This window comes from Bos taurus, chromosome 9, assembly GCF_002263795.3.
Source record: "Bos taurus isolate L1 Dominette 01449 registration number 42190680 breed Hereford chromosome 9, ARS-UCD2.0, whole genome shotgun sequence".
In the NCBI taxonomy this organism is placed as follows: domain Eukaryota; kingdom Metazoa; phylum Chordata; class Mammalia; order Artiodactyla; family Bovidae; genus Bos; species Bos taurus.
The window spans coordinates 23,314,187-23,339,170 of NC_037336.1; the positions used below are offsets into that span (position 1 = coordinate 23,314,187).

At 40.6% G+C, this 24,984-nt stretch overlaps 1 protein-coding gene across 3 annotated transcripts in view; it reads right to left on the minus strand.

Moving 5' to 3' along the window:
- ME1 (malic enzyme 1) overlaps nucleotides 1-24,984 on the minus strand; it is a 220,500-nt gene that overhangs the window by 182,300 nt on the left and 13,216 nt on the right. The window contains exons 1-2 of one of the 3 annotated variants that reach the window (XM_059889821.1): nucleotides 19,670-19,699; nucleotides 5,026-5,159 (exon numbers count right to left, since the gene is read on the minus strand). In XM_059889821.1, coding sequence (XP_059745804.1) covers nucleotides 5,026-5,159; nucleotides 19,670-19,684 — 149 coding nt within the window. In that variant the 5' untranslated portion in view covers nucleotides 19,685-19,699. 3 annotated transcript variants of the gene reach the window in all.

Below are 24,984 nucleotides of genomic sequence, written 5' to 3' on the forward strand. Positions count from 1 at the left end.
TTCATGGCTGCAGTCACCATCTGCAGTGATTTTGCTTCAAGATCTATCTAAATCTACACACCTTCATTGCTACCATCCAGGATCTAAATCACCATCATCTTTTGCCTGTAAGTCTCCTAAATACTCTTATATTCTATTCTCAACATTGCAAAGTTTTCTAGAAATATAGCTCAGATCATGCTGACCTTCTGTTCAAAACCTTGAATGAGCCCCTCTTTCACTCAGAGAAACAGCAAAAGCCTTACAACTATGGCCTCCATAATCCATCTTTAACAATCTATCCTCCATGACCTAACTTCTTCTCCTGACCTACTGTTCTCCTACTCACTCATCCTGCTCCAGACACACGTCTCCCTGTTGGTCCCTGAATGTGCCAGCTAAAAGAACACTGCTCCTCAGTCTCCTCATGGCTAACTGTCTCACTGCCTTTCATTACTCACTCATAACCCACCTTCTCACTGAAGTCCATCCTGACCATGGAACTAAACAATGAAAAGTGACCCTACCCACCCCCTCGCATTCTCAGTCCCTCTTACCACACTCCATCTTCTCTTTTTTTCATAAGCATTTGTCACTTTCTAGCATATTAAATAATTCATTCATTATTTTACCATTTACTACTTTTCAAAAATAATTTACCTAAGTTTCATGAGGGCAGAGATCATTGCCTCTAATCCCAGTATTGAAAAGAGCACCTGACACTAAGTTGATGCTCAGTATTTGAGGGACATTCTGCAATAAAACTACGAAGTCACTAGCTCTGAGGAGGCAAGTGATACAATGGCCCAGGAAAAGAATGTAAAGTAAAAATGAAAGAGAATAAAGGAAGGACTTTAGAAACACATGGAAGGGATGGTAAAGTTTAAGAAGCAAATACACATGGATGAATAACTGAGTCAGCCTTTCCTCAGCTGACCCATTACCACCTGTGTGTGTGTGGAGGGGTGCTCTTCAGTCATGTCTGACTGCGACCACATGGACTATAGCCCAACGGACTCCTCTGTCAGTGGAATTCTCCAGGCCAAGAATACTGGAGTGGGTTGCCATTTCCTCCTCCAGGAGATCTTCCTGACCCCAGGGACCAAACCCACATCTTCTGCTTGGCAGACCGATTCTTTACCACTGTGCCACCTGGGAAGCCCATTACCACCTTCAGGCTCATAAAAGAAGTGGTCATGGCAGGGATAAAGGGTACCCATGAGCTCAGCAACATGAACTTCCACCCTCAAGGCCGACCTGGCCACAGACACTGCTGAGGGCCCAAACTGCCAGCAGCAGAGACTGACACTGAGCCCCTGATACGCACTGTCCCATGTGGTCATCCGCAAACTCCCTGGTGGCAAGTTGATTACATTGGACAAGTTCTACCATGGAAGGAACAGCATTGGCTCTTACTGGAATAGACCTTCACTCTGTATGAAGACTTGCCTTCCCTGCATACAATGTTCCTGTCAACACTACCCTCCAGGGACTTACAAGATGCCTCATTCAACATCATGGTACTCTACCCAGCATGGCTTCTGACCAAGGAACTCACGTCAGGGAAAATGAAGTGAGGCAATGGGTCCTGCTAATCGAACCCACTGATCTTACATGTTGCCCAACATCCTAAAGCAGCTGGCTTAACAGAATGCTGGAATGGCCTTCTGAAGATTCAGTTACAGTACCAGCTAGGGGGCAACATGTCGCAAAGCTGGGCAAGGTTCTCTGGGAGGCTATACCTGCTCTGAATCAGAGCCCAATATATGGTTCTATTTCTCCCACAGCCAGCATTCACAGGTCCCAGAATCAAGGGGGGTCGAAACAGAAGTGGCACCATCGCTGTCATTCCCAACTATGCGTGTGTGCTTAGTCATTTCAGTCGTGTCTGACTCTTTGCAACCCCATGGACTGGAGGGGGCGACAGCCACATTCCTTCCTCCAGGAGATCTTCCTGACCCAGAGATCAAACCTACAACTCCAGCCTGGCAGGCAGATTCTTTACTACTGAGCCACCTGGGAAGCCCCCAAGTGATCCACTATCAATTCCTGCTTCCTGTCCCTGAGATCTTATGCTCCGCTGGCCCCAAAGTGTTCATTCCAAAGGGAAGAATGTCTTACTGGGAGACAATGATTCCAATGAACTGGAAGTTAAGACCGCCACTGACCACTCTGGGTACCACATGCCTCTGAATCAACAGGCAAAGAAGTAAGTTACTGTGCTGGTGGGGGTGACCGATCCTGACTCCAAAGGGAAACTGGACTACCACTCAATAATGGAGGTAAGGAAAAGGATGTCTGGAATACAAGAGATCCCTTAGGGGCTCCCCACAATTAAAGTCAATGGAAAACTACAATACCGAATTCCGATAGGACTACTAATGAGCCAGACCCTTCAGAATTAAAAATTTGGCTACCAGGGGAAGAATCAAGACTGGCTGAAGTACTTGCTGAAAGCAAGGGAAATGTGAAATGGGTAGGGGAAGAAGACAGTTATAAATATCAGCTGTGATAATACGACCAGCTATAGAAATGAGGAGTGCAATTATTATGAGTATTTCTTCCTTACTATGTTATGAATACATTTGTGTGTACATAAATACATATATATCTGTGCATATATAAATATGTATAATACATATGCAAAGATACATAAACAAATATAATTTTTCCCTTTTATCCCTTTATCATGTTACATAAGATGCACTGACTGTATATCATAGTACCTGAATACAGTTTGCCAACAAAAGTCCGTCTAGTCAAGGCTATGGTTTTTCCAGTAGTCATGTATGGACGTGAGAGTTGGACTATAAAGAAAGCTGAGCACTGAAAAATTGATGCTTTTGAACTGGGTGTTGGAGAAGACTCTTGAGAGTTCCTTGGACTGCAAGGAGATCCAACCAGTCTATGCTAAAGGAGATCAGTCCTGGAGGGACTGATGTTGAAGCTGAAACCCCAATACTTTGGCCACCTGATGCGGAGAGCTGGCTCATTTGAAAGGACCCTGATGCTGGGAAAGATTGAGGGCAGGAGGAGAAGGGGACGACAGAGGATGAGATGGTTGTATGGCATCACCGACTCAATGGACATGGGTTTGGGTGAACTCCAGGAGTTGGTGATGGACAGGGAGGCCTGGCGTGCTGCAGTTCATGGGGTCGCAAAGAGTCGGACACGACTGAGCACCTAAACTGAACTGAACAGACACGACTGAGCGACTGAACTGAGCTGAACGCTTTGAACAATGTGGTGGTTAAGGGTGCCAACCCTAACACAGTCAAAAAATCCAGGTATACCTTACAGTTGGCCCTCTACAAGTGTAGTTCCCATTCAGAGATTCAATCAACTATGGATTGTGTAAGTACTGTAGGATGCATTTATTGAGAAAAATCCACATATAGGCGGACCCATATAATTCAAATCTGTGTGATTCAAGGGTCAAATGTATTGTTAACTTTACATCATAGTATTAAAGTTAAAAGATATCAAGGAGAAAAGTAAATATATCCTTAGGATTTTACATTCTCTTTTAGGTTAAAGTGTTAGCATGTTTTCAGTTTTTCCTGGGCTAGTTCTATCATGTTAGGCTCAAGTATGACCTTTTTATTGTCTTTATGCAGAGATTAAGTTTAGTTTAAGGAGAAAGTCATGGCTTCCAAGTTGAAAAGGAGAGGTTAATTTTATGTGTCAACATGGCTGGGACACAGTATCCAGATATCTGGTCCACTATTTTGGACTTTTCTGTGAAGGTAGTTTTTGGATGAGACTCACATCTAAATCGGTGTATTATGAATAAAGCAGAGTACCCTCCATAATGTTGGTGGGCCTCATCCAATCATTTAAAAACCTTAATGGAACAAAGACTGACCTTCCCTCTAACTCCTCAACAAAAAAATAGTTTAAGCCTTTGAACTTGAATCAGATTCTTCCCCAGGGCTCCAGCTGGCCAGTCTACCTGCAGATTTAGGACTGACCAAGCCTCCACTTGAGCTCATTCTTAACAATCAAAATCAAGTAATCAATCAATAAACCCCTCCCCCTCTCATTATGTATATAATCACACATATACATCCTGTTGGTTCTGTATCTCTGGAGAACCCTATTATGAAGACTTACTAGATACTGGGTTAGCTCTCTCTTCTAACCTTCACAATAACATTTTCAAGTAACTATTATTCTCTTCAACCCAGAGATGGAAAAACTGAGGTTTAGGTGGGTTTAACACCTTAAGGGGCTTTCCTAGTGGCTCAAGTGGTAATGAATCCACCTGCAATGCAGGAGCCATAGGAGACGCAGGTTCTATCCCTGGGTCGGGAAAATCCCCTGGAGGAGAAATGGCAATCCATTCCACTATTCTTGCCTGAAGAATCCCATGGACAGAGGAGGCTGGTGATATACAGTCCACAGTGTTACAGAATCAGACACAGCTGAAACCACTTAGCATGCACGCATGCAACATTTTAATACAAAAAGAGTCCAAAGAAAACAGTGAGACACATGCAGTGGTCATGGCAGTGGTTGTAACGGTTTACTCAGCGATCCAATGCTCGTGAGATACAGCTGGGATTTCAGCTTCAGCTGGCTAATTCCAAAGGTGGGGAACAATGTTACCTTTACCCTTGTATAAACATGGAAACTGGATTGCAGACAAAGTAAGTGACCTAAACTCTGAACAGTGTTGGAGCCACACTTGGAAACCTGAACAGTGCACTTTCACCTAAAATGTACTTGAGGTCTGACTCAAAGCCACTTTCACCTAGTCTGGAATGGCATCTCCCCGTAACTGACCTTGAGAGCAACAACTCTGTCACAGGAGAAAAAAGTCATTTCTCTGTGGATACAGTTTAGAAAAGAAAATTTTATCTTCTTCAGATGTTCCTACACAGGATAAATTCTTTTACAAACATTACTGTATTTACAGGCAAATCTTCCTCAAAGCTGACTACTCTTTCTAAAGCACTAAATATTTAAACTTGCTCATCTAATAAGACATAAACTAGACAGCTGCCTCAGAGAAACATAAAAAAATCACCTTCGGGAACATGTTACCTGTCAAAATCAGAGTTCAGACGCTCAAAATTCTTAAGTACTCGAAGGACCTGGACATCCTGACTGATGAAGGAGGGTGGCAACAGGCCATGAATGTTCAGTTGCTGCCTCTCTTCCAGGGTAAAAGCCAAGTCCTATAGAGAAAAGAAAAATGCAATAATTTGAGGGGGAAAAGGACAAAATGCTTATCTACACACCAGTGAGATCAGTAAGTATATGGAATTGAAAATCAGATCTGGCATCCATTCAAGCACAGCCATGTGACTGTGAGAAAATCATGGGGTCTCTCCACACCTCAGTTTCCTCACTTTTCAATATTAGGATAGCATTTTCAGATTCGTGTCGCTTAGATATTGTTAGGATAAAATCAGGTGATGCATAGGAGGAGATTATCTGAAGACATGCAAGTGAAAGAAGATGTAATTGTCAGTACTGGAATCATTAAATGGAAAAATGAATAGCAGTTATTTTAAGAGATTTTAAAATGAGGAACATGAGGAGGTCGCCTATGACATACTGTGTTTCTATTGGGCTGGCGAAAAACGTTTGTTTGGGTTTTTCTGTCACATCGCACACAAAAAGCTGAGCCAACTCTTTGGCCAAACCAATACATACAAAAGAGGTTGGAGACACTGTATCTATGATTTCAAGGCAACTTTTCCAACACTCCTCTCCCAAACTATCTCCTTCTTTTATACACTTCTAGTTATACAAAATTTCTCCCTACTGCCTGGACACACCGCACTCCTTTATCCTTCCAGGATACCATGGACAAGAAAGTCTTCCCTGCTTCTCTCCTTCCAAGCCGTACCTCGAATGCCACCTCCTCTCTAAAGCCTTTCCAGTCTCACCCAGTAAGCCCACTGGAGCCTTACTATTATATCTACATGATCAGTTTACATGAACACTGACTGTACAAAACAGCAGTATTACAAACTATGAGGCTCAAAAACAAGCAAACCAAATAGAACTGATGAATGGATACAAAAATGCAGAATGGACCTAAGAGACAGGCCGGGTTATAGTATGAGGCAAGTAAAGCAGAGAAACCCCAGGAGTCATGAACCTGGAAGCATTGGGATGAGGAGTCTCCCTGGAAAGGTCTCTTGCTCCAGATACTGAAGCCCAAGAGGCTTGTTTGATCAGATTGAGCCCACTCTGGGTCTGGCCCTACCATGACCACGCCTGGCTTTGCTCCACGTGCTATCCACACAGCTGGTGCCCATTTCCACGGTGTTTTGCTCCACTAGCAGCCATTCCCTTCAGTGCAAAAGCCCCCAGTGTTACATGGCTGGTCATGGATCCTTCAGAGTCTAATGCACGTGGACAGTAGGAGGATGGTCCCCCGCTGAGAGGACACCCCCCCCCACCCCGCCCCCCACCACTGCCTATCCAGTCTAGTGCCCCTGCTCCTGGCTGCCTGCAGCACAGCAGACCAGCCATCCTCTCTGTCCTCTGCCTGGATCCCAGTCCATACCAGGGGACCCCATGGCATTGCTGGAACCTTTCCATGCCAATTTCTTTTTTATTTGTGCTTTGTGTTTCCACAAGGATGCAAACTCCATGAGGTCAGGGAATTTTATCTTTTTTTCCCATTACTTTATCCCTAGTGCTCAGAATACTAACCGATCTAATTAGACCTCAGTAATGTGCTACATGGATCCCTGGGTCAGGAAGATCCCCTGGAGGAGGGCATGGCAACCCACTCCAGTGTTCTTGCTTGGAGAATCCCATGGACAGAGGAGCCTGGCGGGCCAGAGTCCACAGGGTCGCAAAGAGTCAGACACGACTGAAGCAACTGAGCACACGTGCACAATGTGCTACATAAACAAAACAGAAAGTTTTAAAAATTTTACAGACTTACATTCAAAATTTGAAAGCATTAAAACGGCTGCTCAGGATACTGATTAGCCTGGTAAAATTATTTTTTTGTCCTTTTTTTAATATAAATTTATTTATTTTAATTGGAGGCTAATTACTTTACAATATTGTATGGGCTTGCCATACATCAACATGCATCCACCACGGTGTACACGTTTTCCCCATCCTGAACCCCCTCCCAGCTCCCTCCCTGTACCATCCCTCTGGGTCATCCCAGTGCACCAGCCCCGAGCATCCTGTATCATGCATCAAACCCGGTCTGGTGATTCGTTTCACATATGATATTATACATGTTTCAATGCCATTCTCCCAAATCATCCCACCCTCGCCCTCTCCCACAGAGTCCAAAAGACTGTTCTATACATCTGTGTCTCTTTTGCTGTCTCGCATACAGGGTTATCATTACCATCTTTCTGAATTCCATATATATGCGTTAATATACTGTATTGGTGTTTTTCTTTCTGGCTTACTTCACTCTGTATAATATAAGCTTGGTAAAATTATATTTTAAATTTAAAGTAACCAGAAAGGGATGTTTTTGAGAAAAAGGAATCTACACAGAATAGAAGACATAGTTCACCTGCTAAAGATACAACTTTTAATAAAGATACAAAGTAAAATGTCAGGAAATAACTCCTAAAGTTGAAGCAAAATTATATACAGTAATGTATTTGTAAAAGAAGCCTCAACAGACTTTTCTTTAGCTTGAAATAAAACTTGTAAGTTAAAAATAGGGGAAAAAAATGCTGGGCTGAAATTAAAGTCTCAAAAACATATAAATGTATCTGAAGCAGCAGCAAACTTCTGAATGTTATGCCCTTGAAAATCTGCCTGCAAAAATAGTAATCAAAATACTAATATTCTGAGAATAAGGCGCATTATTAGAAGCACTGACATAGTCTTGTTCTTTCGCTTTACAAGGCACTAACTTATGTATTGGTGAAATTAGCCAGTCTTTTTACATGAATTTTCCAATGTCTGGTCTGAAACAATTCCTCAGTCTAACAGTTCTGGCATACCTTATGCCATGTAAACAAAAATGCCATCTGGGTATCTCCTGATATTCTTTGATGTTTAATAACTACAAACTTCCATACACTATTAGCCAAATTTTCCAAGATACACTGAAGTGCCAATTCAACTCTTAAGAAAACAAAAACATCGAACCTGGACTGGCGACTCGTTTCATATATGATATTATACATGTTTCAATGCCATTCTCCTGGATGCTTGGGGCTGGTGCACTGGGACGACCCAGAGGGATGGTACGGGGAGGGAGGAGGAAGGAGGGTTCAGGATGGGGAACACGTGTATACCCGTGGTGGATGCATGTTGATATATGGCAAAACCAATACAATATTGTAAAGTTAAAAAAAATTAATTTAATTTAATTTAAAAAGAAGAAAACAACAACAAAAAAAAACACTACGACTTGGGAATCTGGAACACTGGGCTAAGTTCAAGTGCTATGACTGGGCTCACATCGTACTGCTATGCACCGTGCTCAGTCGCTTGGTCACGTCAGACTCTTCGCGACCCCATGCACTGTAGCCCACCAGGCTCCTCTGTCCATGAGGATTCTCCAGGCAAGAATACTGGAGTGGGTTGCTGTGCCCTTCAACAGGGGATCTTCCCAACCCAGGGATCGAACTCAGGTCTTCCGCATGGCAGACAGATTTTTTACCGTCTGAGCCACCAGGGAAGCCCATGAATACTGGAATGGATAGCCTATCCCATTTTGAGGGCAATCATTCCCACCCAGGAATTGAACCAGGGTCTCCTGCATTGCAGGTGATCTTTACCAGCTGAGCTACCACTACTCTTTATGAATTATTTTTTTAAATCAATGAATATTGGTACTTCCCTGGTGGTCCAGTGGGTAAGAATCCGCCTTCCAATGCAGGGACGTGAGTTCAATCCCTGGTCAAAGAACTAAGATTCCATGATGCTGTGGGGCAACTAAGCCCACATACAGCAACTGCTGAGCCCGCACCACAACTACAGAGTTCATGCTCTGCAATGAAAGATGCTGTATGATGCAAGAAGATTCCACACGCCACAACACTCAACGTAGCCAAATACATTAAACAGAAAAAACAATGAATATGTAAACTTAAATCTTAAAATCCCTGAAAAATTTTTTAAATATATACGGCAGTTTTAAGAATGACACATCGGTGTGATTCCTACCGAACAGGAGCTCCCCAGAAAGTATTCAGAAAAACAGTAAGTTGAATATTGGACAATGTAATAATCCCTGCTCTCTATTTCATTGTTTCAAACTATAACAGAGACATATTAATAGAGATATATTTTGGAGAAACTGATACACAGATCAGTCATGCCTAAAACCTGACAGTGACACACTACCTTTAATATATTCTTATTAGAAAAATGAGATAACATATCTGCTTCAAAGAATTTTAAGCTTAGGGTTCTCCTGCAGGGCCAAGAAAGGACAGTGTGTCCAAGGTACAGATGCAGGTTCTAACTTTCAAATGACTTCTATTGAGTCTTTTTCGTGTAGTTCAAAAGCTTAGCTATACATATATTAGGTTTCCAGACCATTTATAATTCTAATTCCCTAAAAGCATTCTCTAACACTCGACATTCAAGCCTGGTTTTCTTCTTTTCTATTACTTGCCTTACTTCTTAAAAAAACCTTTTGGACTAAATCCCTAGACATCAGAATGGTATGTGGTTTCACTTCTGAGGGCAGCAAACAGCACAACTATTCTTCTGGACACTAATAATTAATTTATGTATATCTTCTTGAGAAAACTGAGACTACCAAGCAGAAATGAAAACAAAATTCCTGGCATAACAAAAGACATATTGGAAACCATGTTTGCACAGAGCAAACATAACTGAGAAAGAAACTTTGTCCTGAGTAATGTATTAGAAACTATTACCACAAGAACAGAACAAATAAGATCTACATTCCATGATAACAATCTTTATTGTTTCCAGTGAACTTCAGTAGTTTGTCTTCTTTTTTCTAGATAATGACTAAAAATAATCAAGCTGGATGGCAAAAAGGCAAACACTGTCTAAATCACAAATTTCTTGAAGACAATCTATACACATGTGAGAATTCATTATGACAACAGAATTCATTAACTTTAATGTTTGCAGCCATAATCATATTAAGGCTGGATGAAGCACAAGCTGGAATCAAGATTGCCGGGAGAAATATCAATAACCTCAGATATGCAGATGACACCACCCTGATGGCAGAAAGTGAAGGGAAACTAAAAAAACCTGTTGATGAAAGTGAAAGAGGAGAGTGAAAAAGTTGGCTTAAAGCTCAACATTCAGAAAACGAAGATCATGGCATCCGGTCCCATCACTTCATGGGAAATAGATGGGGAAACAGTGACAGACTTTATTTTTTTGGGCTTCAAAATCACTGCAGACAGTGGCTGCAGCCATGAAATTAAAACACACTTGCTCCTTGGAAGAAAAGTTATGACCAACCTAGACGGCATATTAAAAAGCAGAGACATTACTTTACCAACAAAGGTCCATCTAGTCAAAGCTATGGTTTTTCCAGCAGTTATGTATGGATGTGAGCATTGGACTATAAAGAAAGCTGAGCATCAAAGAATTGATGCTTTTGAACTGTGGTGTTGGAGAAGACTCTTGAGAGTCCCTTGGACTGCAAGGAAATCCAACCAGTCCATCCTAAAAGAAATCAGTCCTGAATACTCATTGGAAGGACTGATGCTGAAGTTGAAACTCCAATACTTTGGCCACCTGATGGGAAGAACCAACTCATTGCAAAAGACCCTGATGCTGGGAAATATTGAAGGCTGGAGGAGAAGGGGATGACAGATGACAAAGATGTTTCGATGGCAACACTGACTCAAAGGACATGAGTTTGAGTAAACTCCGGGAGTTGGTGATGGGCAGGGAGGCCTGGTGTGCTGCAGTCCATGGGGTTGCAAAGAGTCAGACACAACTGAGCGACTGAACTGAACTGAGTATAGAGTAATTCAGGCTTCCCTGGTGGCTCAGAAGGTAAGAATCTGCCTGCAATGCAGGAGACCGGGGTTGAATCCCTGAGTCAGGAAGATCCCCTACAGAAGGGAATGGCAACCCACTCCAGTATTCTTGCCTGGAGAATCCCATGGACAGTGGAAACTGATGGGCTACAGTCCATGGGGTCACAAAGAGTCCGCTACGACTGAGCGACTAAAGCTTTCATTTTCAAACTTATATAAGTAATGATTATAAAATTATACTTAAAATATACTTGACCTGAGATACTCTAAAACTTAAAAGAAAATATCAATCATACAACACCCCCAACTTATTTCATCTAGGCATTACAGGATATGAGCAAGTAAACCATATTGTAGTTTAAGTGATGTTTGCTTAATTTTAAAAAAGAAAGAACACCTCTATTAAGACAGCAAATGGATTTTGAAAATATAGATGAGAGGTTTAATTAGCTTAAGTATTTCTTACTTAAAAGTCAGAATTTTATATATTCCTTATAAAGGCTGAGAAGTTGTTAACCATCAATATCAACACTAACATTAATAAAGTTTCAAAATCCTTTCAGCAGGATGGAGTGCTGTTGTTCTCAAAGAAGTTTTAAGGTAAATTTCACATTTTTCATAGTGGCAAAAAGTTCCTGTTACATAAGCAGACTGGCAATTCTTAGTAAACTATTGAAACTACCAACATACACAAAGGATAAAACTAAGTCTAAGATCCTGGTTCAAAATGTGTATGAATAATCCAAACCAAATGCAGGACCTATCGCCAGAAGAGTCTCTAGTGATCACATGGACATCTGCACTTCACTGAAAGGACTGATGCTGAAGCTCCAATACTTTGACCACCTGATGCCAAGAGCCGATTCACTGGAAGACCCTGAAGCTGGGAAAGATTGCAGGAAGGAGGAGAGGGGGGTGACAGAGGATGAGATGGTTGGATGGCATCACTGACTCAATGGACATGAGTTTCAGCAAACTCAGGGAGACAGTGAAAGACAGGGAAGCCTCGCGTGCTGCAGTTCATGGGTTCACAAAGAGTCAGGTATGACTTAGTGACTGGACAACAACAACAAATATATGCGCGTGTGTGTGTGTGTATGTTTCAGACAACCCTCTAAGTATGCCTATGATAATATGTAAAGTAATTGCTCAGAAAGTGAACCAAAAGATCAGGATTACAAAATAATTGTCTATGGTGACTTAATTTGATTTCTTAACTCTTTGAGGAAGCAGAACAATCTATAGAGTGGTGACCTATAGGGTAAATGGGAAGGAAATCCAAAAAAGAGGGAATATATGTATACATATAGCTGATTCACTTAGCTGTACAGCAGAAATGAACACAACACTGTAAAGCAACTATACGCCAATTTTTAAAAGAAGGAATCTACAGAGTATGAAAATTAGACAGCAATTCAACACATTTAGCTACCAGTTAAATTACACATGCATGCATAAATGCCCCTTGCCTATAGTTAAATGGTGAATCCCCTTGAAGAAAGCTTTCCTCTTTCTCTCTGGGTTAGAGAGATGTCCTCCAGTGTTCTCTCACATCATCATGAAGTTCTATCATGAACTTCCTATTCTTCATTATTTCTGTTTAACAGCCATTTTACCCAGAGATCTAGGTGCTTCTGAAAGACAGGCACTATGCTACTCATATTTGTACGACAGCACCTAATTCAAAGTCAGGATGGAGGAGTGCCTCAATCAATTTCAGATAAACAAATGGATAATAAATATATGGATCTGAAACAACTTGTCAGTTTCACGTAGTTCAGTTCTATGTAGTTCTATTTTGAACAACCAATGCACCCCATTCAAATTAAAAAAATATTTAATATATACAGTAATACAAAGAGCCGATGGTTTGAAATCTCTCAGGTAACAACTGAACTTTCCACACATACATTAGATTATTCAATTAAATTAATCCCCTTGTGACAGCTTTTTAAATTGACTTTGACCAGGCATTTAAGATCAACTTGGTTGGACAAAACGACATTTCCACCTACCATCCTTAAGTGCCAGAGCTTGTGGGGATTTTCTTTAAGTACTTTCATCTAAACAAGGGCTTCTCAACCTCAGTACTAGTGACATTTTGGACAAGTCTTTGTGGGAGGCAGCTGTCTAGTACGTTCTGGGTATATTACAGGTTCCATTGATTCATACACTTTAAACTTACATGCATAATTCACCAGCAAATAAGAATTCATGGCAACATAAATCTATTTGCATTGAGACCCAAATCTGATTCACAAGTGGGCTTCCCTGGTGGCGCAGCAGTAAAGAATCTGTCTGCCAATACAGGAGATGCAGGTTCGATCCCTGGGTCGGGAAGATCTCCTGACGAACCCACTTCAGTATTCTTGCCTGGGAAATCCCATGGACAGAGGAGCCTGGTGGGGTATAATCCATGGGATAGCAAACAGTTGGACACAACTGAGCACACACACACTAATTCACAAGTAGATATTATTTGACACTGTGGTTTTGAGTAGGTACTTAAAGTGTTTGGGGTTAAACGGAGACTCTCTTCAACTTTTGCATCTACTAAACAGAAGTAATCAAACATATGGAATACACAGTCTGTGTGTATGTTATGTGTGTCTCACTTTGTTGTTGAAAGGATAAAGTGAGACCAGATATTTCTACATCTTATGTAAATTATAAAGTATTATAAAAATGCTTGTGTTACTTTTAAAACAAAATCATGAATACACAGTTCAGTTCAGTTCAGTCGCATCCGACTCTTTGTGACCATATGAACCACAGCACGCCAGGCCTCCCTGTCCATCACCAACTCCTGGAGGCCACCCAAACCCATGTCCATTGAGTCAATGATGCCATCCAACCATCTCATCCTCTGTCGTCCCCTTCTCCTCCTGCCCTCAATCTTTCCCAGCATTAGGGTCTTTTCCAATGAGTCAGCTCTTTGCATCAAGTGGCCAAAGTACTGGAGTTTCAGCTTCAACATCATTCCTTCCAATGAACACCCAGGACTGATCTCCTTTAGGATGGACTGGCTGGACTTCCTTGCAGTCCAAGGGACTCTCAAGAGTCTTCTCCAACACCACAGTTCAAAAGCATCAATTCTTTGGCACTCAGCTTTCTTTACAGTCCAACTCTCACATCCATACATGACCACTGGAAAAACCATAGCCTTGACTAGATGGACCTTTGTTGGCAAAGTAACATCTCTGCTTTTTAATATGCTGTCTAGGTTGGTCATAACTTTCCTTCTAAGGAATACACAAGACCTAAGTAAATATTGACTTTTATTCTTCATGGTCTTGGTACTGTCAGAAAGCTCCTGAATTTAAGAATCAGTTTTTTAGACACCCTGTCTGTACTTTTTGTGAAGATCCAATTTAGTTCCCTACCAAAGGTTGTGAACCTAAGGTCCATATATCTGATAATCACAGATCCCCAAGAAATGAGGAGGTGTAAGTCAGGAGTCTTTAAGCACAGACATCTTTCCTCACTAATTCTATGAAACTAAGTATTTCCCTCCATTATAAAAGAAGGAAGGAAACAAAGGAAATATTAGTAGCTCCTGTGACTCTGTCATAAATAGAAATAACAAATATTTTCATATCACATTAAATCTGTGGCATATATCTTGAAATATCATTTACCATTATTTTGAAATTACAATAGTTTTAGGACCAAAATATGGTTGTTTTAGAACATGAACAGACATGTAGTCTAGTCATGTTGATGACCTTCAACAATCTTTTTAAAAAATAAATTAAAAAAAAATTGTGTGCCTCAGGCATTAGTTGCGGCATTCAGGCTCTTACATGGCAGCACATGGACTCCCTAGGTGCAGCGCACAGACTCAGTAATTGCAGCGGGTCAGCTTGTTGTTCCTCGGCATGTGGGATCCTAGTTTCCTGACCAGGAATCAAATCCACATCCTCTGTATTACAAGGCAGATTCTTAACCACTGGACCACGAGGAAAGTCCCTAAATTTTGCTTTAAATTGTCCATATTTAAATATACTGTCTTGCTATTTAAGTCTTTAATAAAGAGGAATATATCTTACAATATCCCACATTTGTTTTTCCGTGTTCTGATAGCTACATTTTATTATAATTGGTTTCTTATGTAACAGTATTATTTAAGAAATTATTTATTTAAACCTTTGATTTAAGGAGTCACACAGACTTCACCAAAATTCCAAAGGGCACTTTGGCAAAAAATATGTTAAGAACTGTTGCAAAGAATTATGCCTCAGTTCCCTAAGGATATATATACTTCACATGATATTCCCAGAAACACCACAAGATGGCTTTCTTACTTCAGATCCACAGTGGAGATTTTCAGAAATGTTTTGTCTCCTCTTAGAGTTACCTTACGGAAGATTGTAAAGCCCACTGTATTGATCCAGGTTCTCTAAAGAAACTGAGCCAGTAGGGTATGTTTATACATCATACATATGAACCAATTTACCATAAGGAATTGGCTCATGCAATTATGGAAGCTGACAAGTCCCCTAGACTGAAGTTGGTAGGCTGGAGGCTCAGAGACCCAACAGTATAGGTTGAGTCCAAGTCCAAAGGCTGGAGAAACCAGGAGTGCTGATAGTATAGTTCTAGGGAGAAGGCCACTGGGTGTAAGACCCAGGAAGAGCCAAGGATTCAGCTCAAGTCCAAAAGTAGGGGAAAAAAACCTGATGTCCCAGCCTGTAAAGTAGTCGCTCAGTTGTGTCCGACTCTTTGCAACCCCATAGACTGTAGCCTATCAGGCTCCTGTCCATGGGATTTTCTAGGCAACAGTACCGGAGTAGGTTGTTATTTCCTTCTCCAGGGGCTCTTCCTGATCCAGAGATCAAACCTGGGTCTCCAGCTTTGCAGGCAGACGCTTTACCATCTGCGTTACCAGGGAAGCCAGCTTACTGGCAGTCAAAGAAGAGGAGTTCCCTACTTATGGAGGGAAGTCTTGTTTACTCAGTCTACCAGTTCAAATGTTAATCTCATCCAGACACACCCAAAATAATATTTGACTAAGCCTAGTCACCCAGTGGCCCAGTCAAGTTGACACAAAATTAATCATCATACTCACCAAATATTTTTCAACAAACTTATGTTGAGTGGATGCTTACAGTGACTGCAGGCACTAAACCACTGGAACAGTGACTGTTCATATGACTGCTCATATTAATATATTAACATATGTAATGCAGTTCAAAGCTTCATGAACTTTAGAAAGAAAAGGGAAAACTTAAGATCCAACTTCATTGAGAGGGTTAAAAACTCTGGGGGTGGCACTGCCAGAAACGAAGGCACAAACCCTGAGGCAGAAACGAGTGGCTTCTTGGAGAAAGCAGAGGGAAGCAAACAGCAGCTATGAGAAGAATGATAAAAGAGGCAAGTCCTCATTGACCAGGTAAGGTTTTAAACCTTAAACCAGGGTTGCTTTTTTTTCATCCTGATGTTATGCCCTTTCATGAAAATGCTTAAGGCAATCAGAAGCACTCGCCCCACAGTATCTGTGACTCCGACTCTAAGGAATCCCCGTATTCAAGCTAGCTCAGCGAAGAAAGAGAAAACAAAGCTTCAGAACCAGTTTCAGGGCACCAGACAGCTGACAGAAGGGTCATGAGCCTGGGACCATGACTCTCAGCTGTTTTTTCATGTATCCATCTGATTCACACACATGTTCTCAACTACATCCTTTCTCTTTATAACACCATCTCGTCTTCATCACGCCAAGGGATTCATGCCCCATGTCAATGTATTTTAATATATAAAATTAATTTCATACAACATTTACAGTCACACTGTGTACAATATTTCTAATACATAATGGAAACCCTGGTCAATGGACACAGTAGTTGCCTCCAGAAAGGGAAACCAACTTGCTTGGGGCACAGAAACGGGAAGGAAACAAACGTCACATTTTTGTATTTTTGTTTTTCTTCAGTGAATCTGCAAGGATCTTGAAGCATATTAAGAACCATTTATCTCATTTTCTAAGAATATGATGATCATCTCTCTTATTTACACTGGTTCAATCTCTATCCTATTGTTTCTGGCAGCTCTGGCTACAGTACAGACGGCTAGCTGCCTACTGTAACATCTGTTCTTCCCTTCCTCCCCTGCAAGAAAATCCTAATATTATGTAGGGTGGCCATGCATCAGAAAAAGACCACCCTGGAGAGCGATGTGGTCATGTGACAAAGTCCTGAACAATGATATGGAAGCAGAAGTGTTGTGTGGGTTGTGGGAGGGCTCCTCTGAGGGAGCTGACTCCACCAGAAAGTGAATTTCTTGTGTTCCTGTCCTGCAGCCAGCTTGGAAACAGCATATAATGTCTATAAACCATAGTCATTAGGACCACGAAGTGCTCCTGAAGTCAGCAGAGCTGCAACATTCCTGATGACTCTGTGGACCCACCAAAGATTCCCAGACCAACTCTAATTTCCTTCAGGTATGAAAGAGAAATGAGCTAGATCTTAATTGAGTCACTGCTGTTTTGTTGGGTTTTGGCATCTGGTCCCATCACTTCATGGGAAATAGATGGGGAAACAGTGGCAGATTTTATTTTGGGGGGCTCCAAAATCACTGCAGATGGTGACTGCAGCCATGAAATTAAAAGACGCTTACTCCTTGGAAGGAAAGTTATGACCAACCTAGATAGCATATTCAAAAGCAGAGACATTACTTTGCCAACAAAGGTCCATCTAGTCAAGGCTATGGTTTTTCCAGTGGTCATGTATGGATGTGAGAGTTGGACTGTGAAGAAAGCTGAGCGCTGAAGAATTGATGCTTTTGAACAGTGGTGTTGGAGAAGACTCTTGAGAGTCCCTTGGACTGCAAGGAGATCCAACCAGTCCATTCTAAAGGAGATAAGTCCTGGGTGTTCTTTGGAAGGAATGATGCTAAAGCTGAAACTCCAATACTTTGGCCACCTCATGCGAAGAGTTGACTCACTGGAAAAGACTCTGATGCTGGGAGGGATTGGGGGCAGAAGGAAAAGGGGATGACAGAGGATTAGATGGCTGGATGGCATCGCTGACTCAATGGACATGAGTTTGAGTGAACACCGGGAGTTGGTGATGGACAGGGAGGCCTAGCATGCTGTGATTCATGGGGTCGCAAAGAGTCGGACACGACTGAGTGACTGAACTGAACTGAACTGTTTGTTTTATGTGTGTGTGGTGTTAGTCACTAAGTTATGTTGGAATCTTTTGTGACCCATTAACTGTAGCCCACCAGGCTCCTCTGTCCATGGGATTCTCCAGATAAGAATATTGGAGTAGGTTACCATTCCCTTCTCCAGGGTATCTTCCCGACCCAGGGATGGAACCCAGGTATCCTGCATTGCAGGCAGATAGTTTACATCTGAGACACCAGGGAAGCCTGTTATATGTAGCCAAGTCTAATTCTAAATGATACATGGGTCATTCTTACACCTATTAAAGGAAAGAGATTCTCTGCCACATACCTAATAGTATGAACATCCTCCAAAGTGGTGTGTGATCTATGGAGAGCTTAAGTCCACATATGAAAGGTAGAACAGAGCTATCAGAATGACTTCAAGAATAATCTTTCATTTATCTCTTTAATAAACTATTTTTTATAGAACACTTACCTATATTCCAGGTCCTCTGAGCAACTATGTTGAAAGCTGAAGCTATAACAAAACCAGCATAACACACTTCCACCAAGGAACTTTGAATCTTGTAATTTCTGCAGTATTTTTGCCATCGCAACATGAATAAGAGAAGTGAAGTACTATACAGATGTTAAAAAAAAAAAACAACTATGTTTCAAAATCTTTAGAATACAGAAAATTTTCCATAGAACTCTACATAGAAATAGATGATTTTCCACAGAATAACCTTTACTACTAATATTTATCTGCTTGTAGCAAATAAGTTTTCAGGAAAATGGGCAAAAATGTGAATACATGTTTGAGAGCTCATCTCTTGATGTTTTCCCCCTGAAACTTAAACATCAAGTTAGACTTAGTTTCACACATTCACATCTTTAAAAAAAACTATCTGATGGTTCTGGTCCTATGAGAGATGGTGTAAGCATACTTTTCCTTGTCTCTCCCACTGAATCCAACTATAGACCTTGCACAGAATGCATTGAGAAATCATCTGAAGATTCTGAAAAATAAATGGTAGCAGAAGACCTGGGGAAAAGACCAGAATCCAAAGTATCACCAAACCATCACTGAGGTTCCCTAGACTTCTGCCCTTCAGTATGACCTGGCCTTTTTTTTAAATCCCCCTCTCTCATCAACTGGCCTCTCAAAAAGCAGCAGAAAAGCTGGATGTACAACTGAGTGCATACAAAAAGAGTACTCAGAGAAGATTTCTCTTTCTAGTCAAAAAACCAGAAATCGGTATGCTTTTAAAGATCACAGAGCAGGTAAATTCACTACTATTTTTTTTCCATTCTCTCCAGTCCCAACCCCCAAACAATTCTGTAGTTGATGTTAGAAGGATGATCACTGCAGATAACTAAATTTCTGAGGGATGGAAATCCTCCTTTTCCACCAAAAGAGTGATGGTCCCAAGATCATGGGTCAAATGTCTGGTTTGCATTTTTTCTCTTTTGGCCCCCTATCCAAATGCATTTGGAGGAAGTACACAGCAGCGGGGAAACTAGAGGCCCAGTTTTCTGGCAAGTGGGCTGGAAAGTGTGGACCCCAAGAAGAGAGGAAATATAAGAAAGATCACAGGGGAAAGAGAACTCAAAAAAGCAATCTCATAAAGTTGTTTATGAACTCTGGGACTCACCTCTGGGCTATTCATGTATCAGTTCAGTTCAGTTGCTCAGTCGTGTCCAACTCTTTGCGACCCCATGAATCGCAGCATGCCAGGCCTCCCTGTCTATCACCATCTCCCGGAGTTCACTCAAACCCACGTCCATTGAGTCGGTGATGCCATCCAGCCATCTCAGCCTCTTGTCGTCCCCTTTTCCTCCTGCCCCAAATCCCTCCCAGCATCAGAGCCTTTTCCAATGAGTCAACTCTTCGGATGAGGTAGCCAACGTACTGGAGTTTCAGCTTTAGCATCATTCCTTCCAAAGAACACCCAGGGCTGATCTCCTTCAGAATGGACTGGCTGGATCTCCTTGCAGTCCAAGGGACTCTCAAGAGTCTTCTCCAACACCACAGTTCAAAAGCATCAATTCTTCGATGCTAAGCCTTCTTCACAGTCCAACTCTCACATCCATACATGACCACAGGAAAAACCGTAGCCTTGACTAGATGGACCTTTGTTGGCAAAGTAATGTCTCTGCTTTTGAATATGCTATCTAGGTTGGTAATAACTTTTCTTCTGAGGAGTAAGCGTCTTTTAATTTCATGGCTGCAGTCACCATCTGCAGTGATTTTGGAGCCCCCAAAAATAAAGTCTGACACTGTTTCCACTGTTTCCCCATCTATTTCCCATGAAGTGATAGGACCAGATGCCATGATCTTCGTTTTCTGAATGTTGAGCTTTAAGCCAACTTTTTCACTCTCCTCTTTCACTTTCATCAAGAGGCTTTTTAGTTCCTCTTCACTTTCTGCCATAAGGGTGGTATCATCTGCATATCTGAGGTTATTGATATTTCTCCCAGCAATCTTGATTCTTGAATCATGTATAGACCTGATTTTAAACAGCATAACAAAGGATATGAAAACCATAGAGTAAACCACTGCGTAGATCCCACACTGGCTACTGGGTGGTACACATGATGAACAGATCCAAAAGACACTACAAAGTAGGTTTTGAAAATATAATTGATCCTGGAACCACAATCCACAGAAGGTGGGTCAAATTTTCAAACTGGTGGCACTAGTGGTAAAGAACCTGCCTGCCAATGCAGGAGATGTAAGAGACATGAGTTTGGTCCCTGGGTCAGGAAGATTCCCTGGACGAGGGCATGGCAACCCACTCCAATATTACTGCCTGGAGAATTCCATGGACAGAGGAACCTGGCAGGCTACAGTCCATGTGGTCCCAGAGAGTCAGACACGACCAAGTGACTAACCCTTTCACTTTCAATCAGGTTAAGTGGCTCTAAAAAACTAAAAAGAACATTATTCATCCGAGGATTTAACCAAAACCTAGAATCTTCTAATACTCAAATATCCAAAATAGATGGAAAAATTACTCAGCATACAAAGAAACAAAAAATGTTAACTCTCAAAGTAAAAAATAATCAACAAACACCAATCCCATGATGACACATATAATGGAGTTATTAGATGAAGACTTAGAATCAGTTATTGTCTATGCTGCAATCTATAAGGGCAAAACTTTGAAAGAAAAGTAAAGATAAAAAGTCTTGGCCAAGAAATAAAAGCTGTAAAGAACCAAATGGAAATTTTAGAACTGAAAAATACAATAACTGAAATAAAATATTTAACAGATGGGCTCAAGAATAGAACAGAGATATAAGAGCAAACAGTCAGTTAAAAGATAGATAATTTTAGAAATTAACCATCTGAAAAGAAATAAAAAAAGACTAAAAAATAGTTAAGAGCGTCAGGGACCTGTGGAACAATACCGAAAGGCCTAACATTATTTCAATAGAATTCAAAAGAGGAAAATGAAAAAAGAAATCTGGAGAAATAATGGCTAAAAAATTACCAATTTTGGTAGAAGGAATAAACTAATAAATTCAATAAGCTCAGCAAATGCCAAGAAGATATAGAAAGCCAAATCCAAAAAAAATTTTAAGATGCTGAAAACTAAAAACAAAGAAAACATCTTTAAAGGACTCTGAGAAAAACAACACATTACGTACACACAATATTTCAAATGATTGCAGATTTCTCATCAGATGGAAGAGATGCCAAAACAAAGAGAAACAGCATTTTTAAAGGGTTTAAGGAAAGCAACTGTCAACCCACAATTCTATAACTGGTGAAAACATCTTTCAGAAATGAAAATGAATTAAAGGCATCTCAGATGAAGGAAAAAACAGACAACTTGTTTCCAGCAAAATGCTCTTAAAGAAATGCTAAAGGCAATTCTTTAGCTCGAAGGGAAATGATACCTAAGAAAAATCTGAAACATCGGAATGAAAGAAGAGTAAGAGAAATGGTAAATATTTGGGTAACTATAATGGACTGTCCTTTCCTTTTTAAATTCTTTAAAATGAGTATAACAGTTAAAAAATTATAAACATTACATTATTACATCAAAAATACTTCCCAGACAATAGCTAAAAAACAAAGAATTCTTTTTAAAAATGGGCCAAAGATCTGAATAGACATTTTCTACAGAAGACATATAGATGGCCAACAGGTACATTAAAAAGTCTTCAATATCACCAATCACCAGGGAAATGCAAATCCAAACCTCAATGAGATATCATCTCATACCTGTTAAAATCACTATTAGCAAAAAGACAAGAAATAACATGTGTTGACAAGGATGTGGGAAAAAGAGAACCCTCATGTATGGTTGGTACAAGTGAAACTGGGGCAGCCACTATGGAAAAGAGTATGGAAGTTCTTCCCCAAATTAAAAATACAGCTACCATATGCAGAAATTCCACGTCTTGGTGTTTATCTGTAGAACACAAAGCACTAACTCAAAACGATACGTGCACCCCATGTTCACTGAGGCATTATTTACAACAGTCAAGTCAGGGACACAAACTAAGTGTCCATCAATGGATGAATGGATAAAGAAAGTGTGGTGTACATATATACAATGGGATATTATTCAGCCATAAAAAAAAGAAATCTTGCCATTTGCAATAAGCTGGATGGACCCTGAGAGCGTTATGCTAAAGTGAAGTCAGACAGGGAAAGACAAATACTGTTTGATCTCACTTATACGTGGAATTTTTTCAAAAATGACAAAAATGAGCTCACAGATACAGAAAAAAGATTGGTGGTTGCCAGAGGTGGGGAATAAGAAATGGGCAAAACAGGTGATGGTGATGAAAAGGTACAAACTTCCAGTTATAAAATAAGTCCAGGGGATGAAATGTACAGCAAGGTGACTACGGTCAATAAAATCCTATTGCAAGTTAGGTGGCTTAGAGAGTACACCTGAAAAGGTGTTATCACAAGAAAAAAAATTTCTGCAACCTTGTACAATGATGGATGTTAACTAGACTTATTGTGGTAATCATTTCACAATATATACAAAATTGAATCACTACACTGTATATCTGAAGCTAGTATAACATCTCGTATCAATTATTGTTGTTGTTCAGTTGCTCAGTCATGTCTGACTCTTTGTGACCCCCTGGACTGCAGCACACCAGGCTTCTCTGTCCTTCACCATCTCCCCGAGCTTGCTCAACTCATGTCCATTGTGTTGATGATGCAGTCCAACCATTTCATCCTCTGTTGCTCCCTTCTTCTCCTACCTTCAATCTTTTCTAGCACCAGGGTCTTTTCCAATGAGTTGGCTCTTCACATCAGGTGGCCGAAGTACTGGAGCTTCAGTTTCAGCATCAGTCCTTCCAGTGAATATTTAGGGTTGATTTCCTTTAGGAGGGACTGGTTTGCTTTCCTTGCTGTCCCAGGGACTCTCAGGAGTCTTCTCTAGCACCACAGTTTGAAAGCATCGGTTCTTCGACACTTCGCCTTCTCTAGGTCCAACTCTCCTATCCATACATGACTACTGGAAAAACCAGAACTTTGACTATGTGGACCTTCGTTAGCAAAGTGATGTCTCTTCTTTTTAATATGCTGTCTAGGTTTGTCATAGCTTTCATCCAAGGAGCAGGCATCTTTTAAGTTCATGACTGCAAACACTGTCCACAGTGATTTTGGAGCTCAAGAAAATAAACTCTGCTACTGTTTCCATGTTTCCCCATCTATTTTCCATGAAGTGATGGGACTGGATGTCATGATCTTAGTTTTTGAATGCTGAGTTTTAAGCCAGCATGTCAATTATATCTCCATTTGTAATACATAATAATCTCATTATATAATACATACATGCAGATGTAAGTGGATATAATACATATAACAATGGTAACATAAAGAGGAAAGCAGTGAGACCTATATGATGGTAAGATTTCTACATTTCAATTTAAGTGGTAAAATGTTCATTTTAAGTAATTATTAAAACATATGTATATCATAATTTCCATAGCAACTAATAAAGTCTACACAAAGAGATACTGTCAAAAACAGAGAGATTAAAAGGGAATAATAAAAACATTCAAATAATACACAAGAAGGCAGGAAAGGAGAAACAGAAACAGAAGAATGAAAAGCAGAGAGGACAGACACCTAATAATAAAATGCTGGACAGAAATTCAAGCATATTAATAATCGTTACTGTTCAGTCGCTAAGTTGTGTTTGAATCCACAGACTAGCCTGCCAGGTTTCTCTATCCATGGGCTTTCCAAGGACAGAATACTGGAGTGGGTTGCCATTTCCTTCTCCAGGGGATCTTCCTGTCCCAGAATTCCAACCCGTGTAACCTACAACTCCTGCAGTGCAGACGGAGAGTTGACCACTGAGCCCCCTAGGAGGCCCACATTAATAATCACATTAAATGTAAATGGTCTAAACAGAGAAATTAAAAGACAGATGTTGTCAGAATTTGGCTACAAGCAAAACTAACAGATTAAATCATTACTGCTGTGAAGATCCTAGGGAATGTAAGCCTTAACATCTGACTCTACAAGTACCATTTCCAGCTCTTCCTTTTGACTTATGTCAATGGGTCTCTCAAACCAGTAGTAACTCTAATATCTCTATGTTATTTACTAAGCTTTCTCATTTTCCCAATTCCTCAACTGAATTTTCCCATGACATGGAAAAACATAAATTTCCTGGAAAATTTGAGGAAAAAATTGCTCTATGAAGACAACTTTTTTCCCGTGACGTGTACTGCACTGAGAGAGATTTGGTGAAGTCTTCTAGTGTTCGTGTTTTTGATGTTTCTCTTTGCATGTCCTACAGCGTCTTTTTTCATAAAGGTAGCTGCTCCATTACTTGGTGCACAGACATTCATTACATTTAAAACTTCACTCAGGATCATACCTTTCAACATTATAAAGTGTATTTTGTCTCATTTAATGCTTTTTGGCATGAACTTCACATTGTCTCATGTCAGGACAATCCTGTTTCTTGCTGTTTTCATT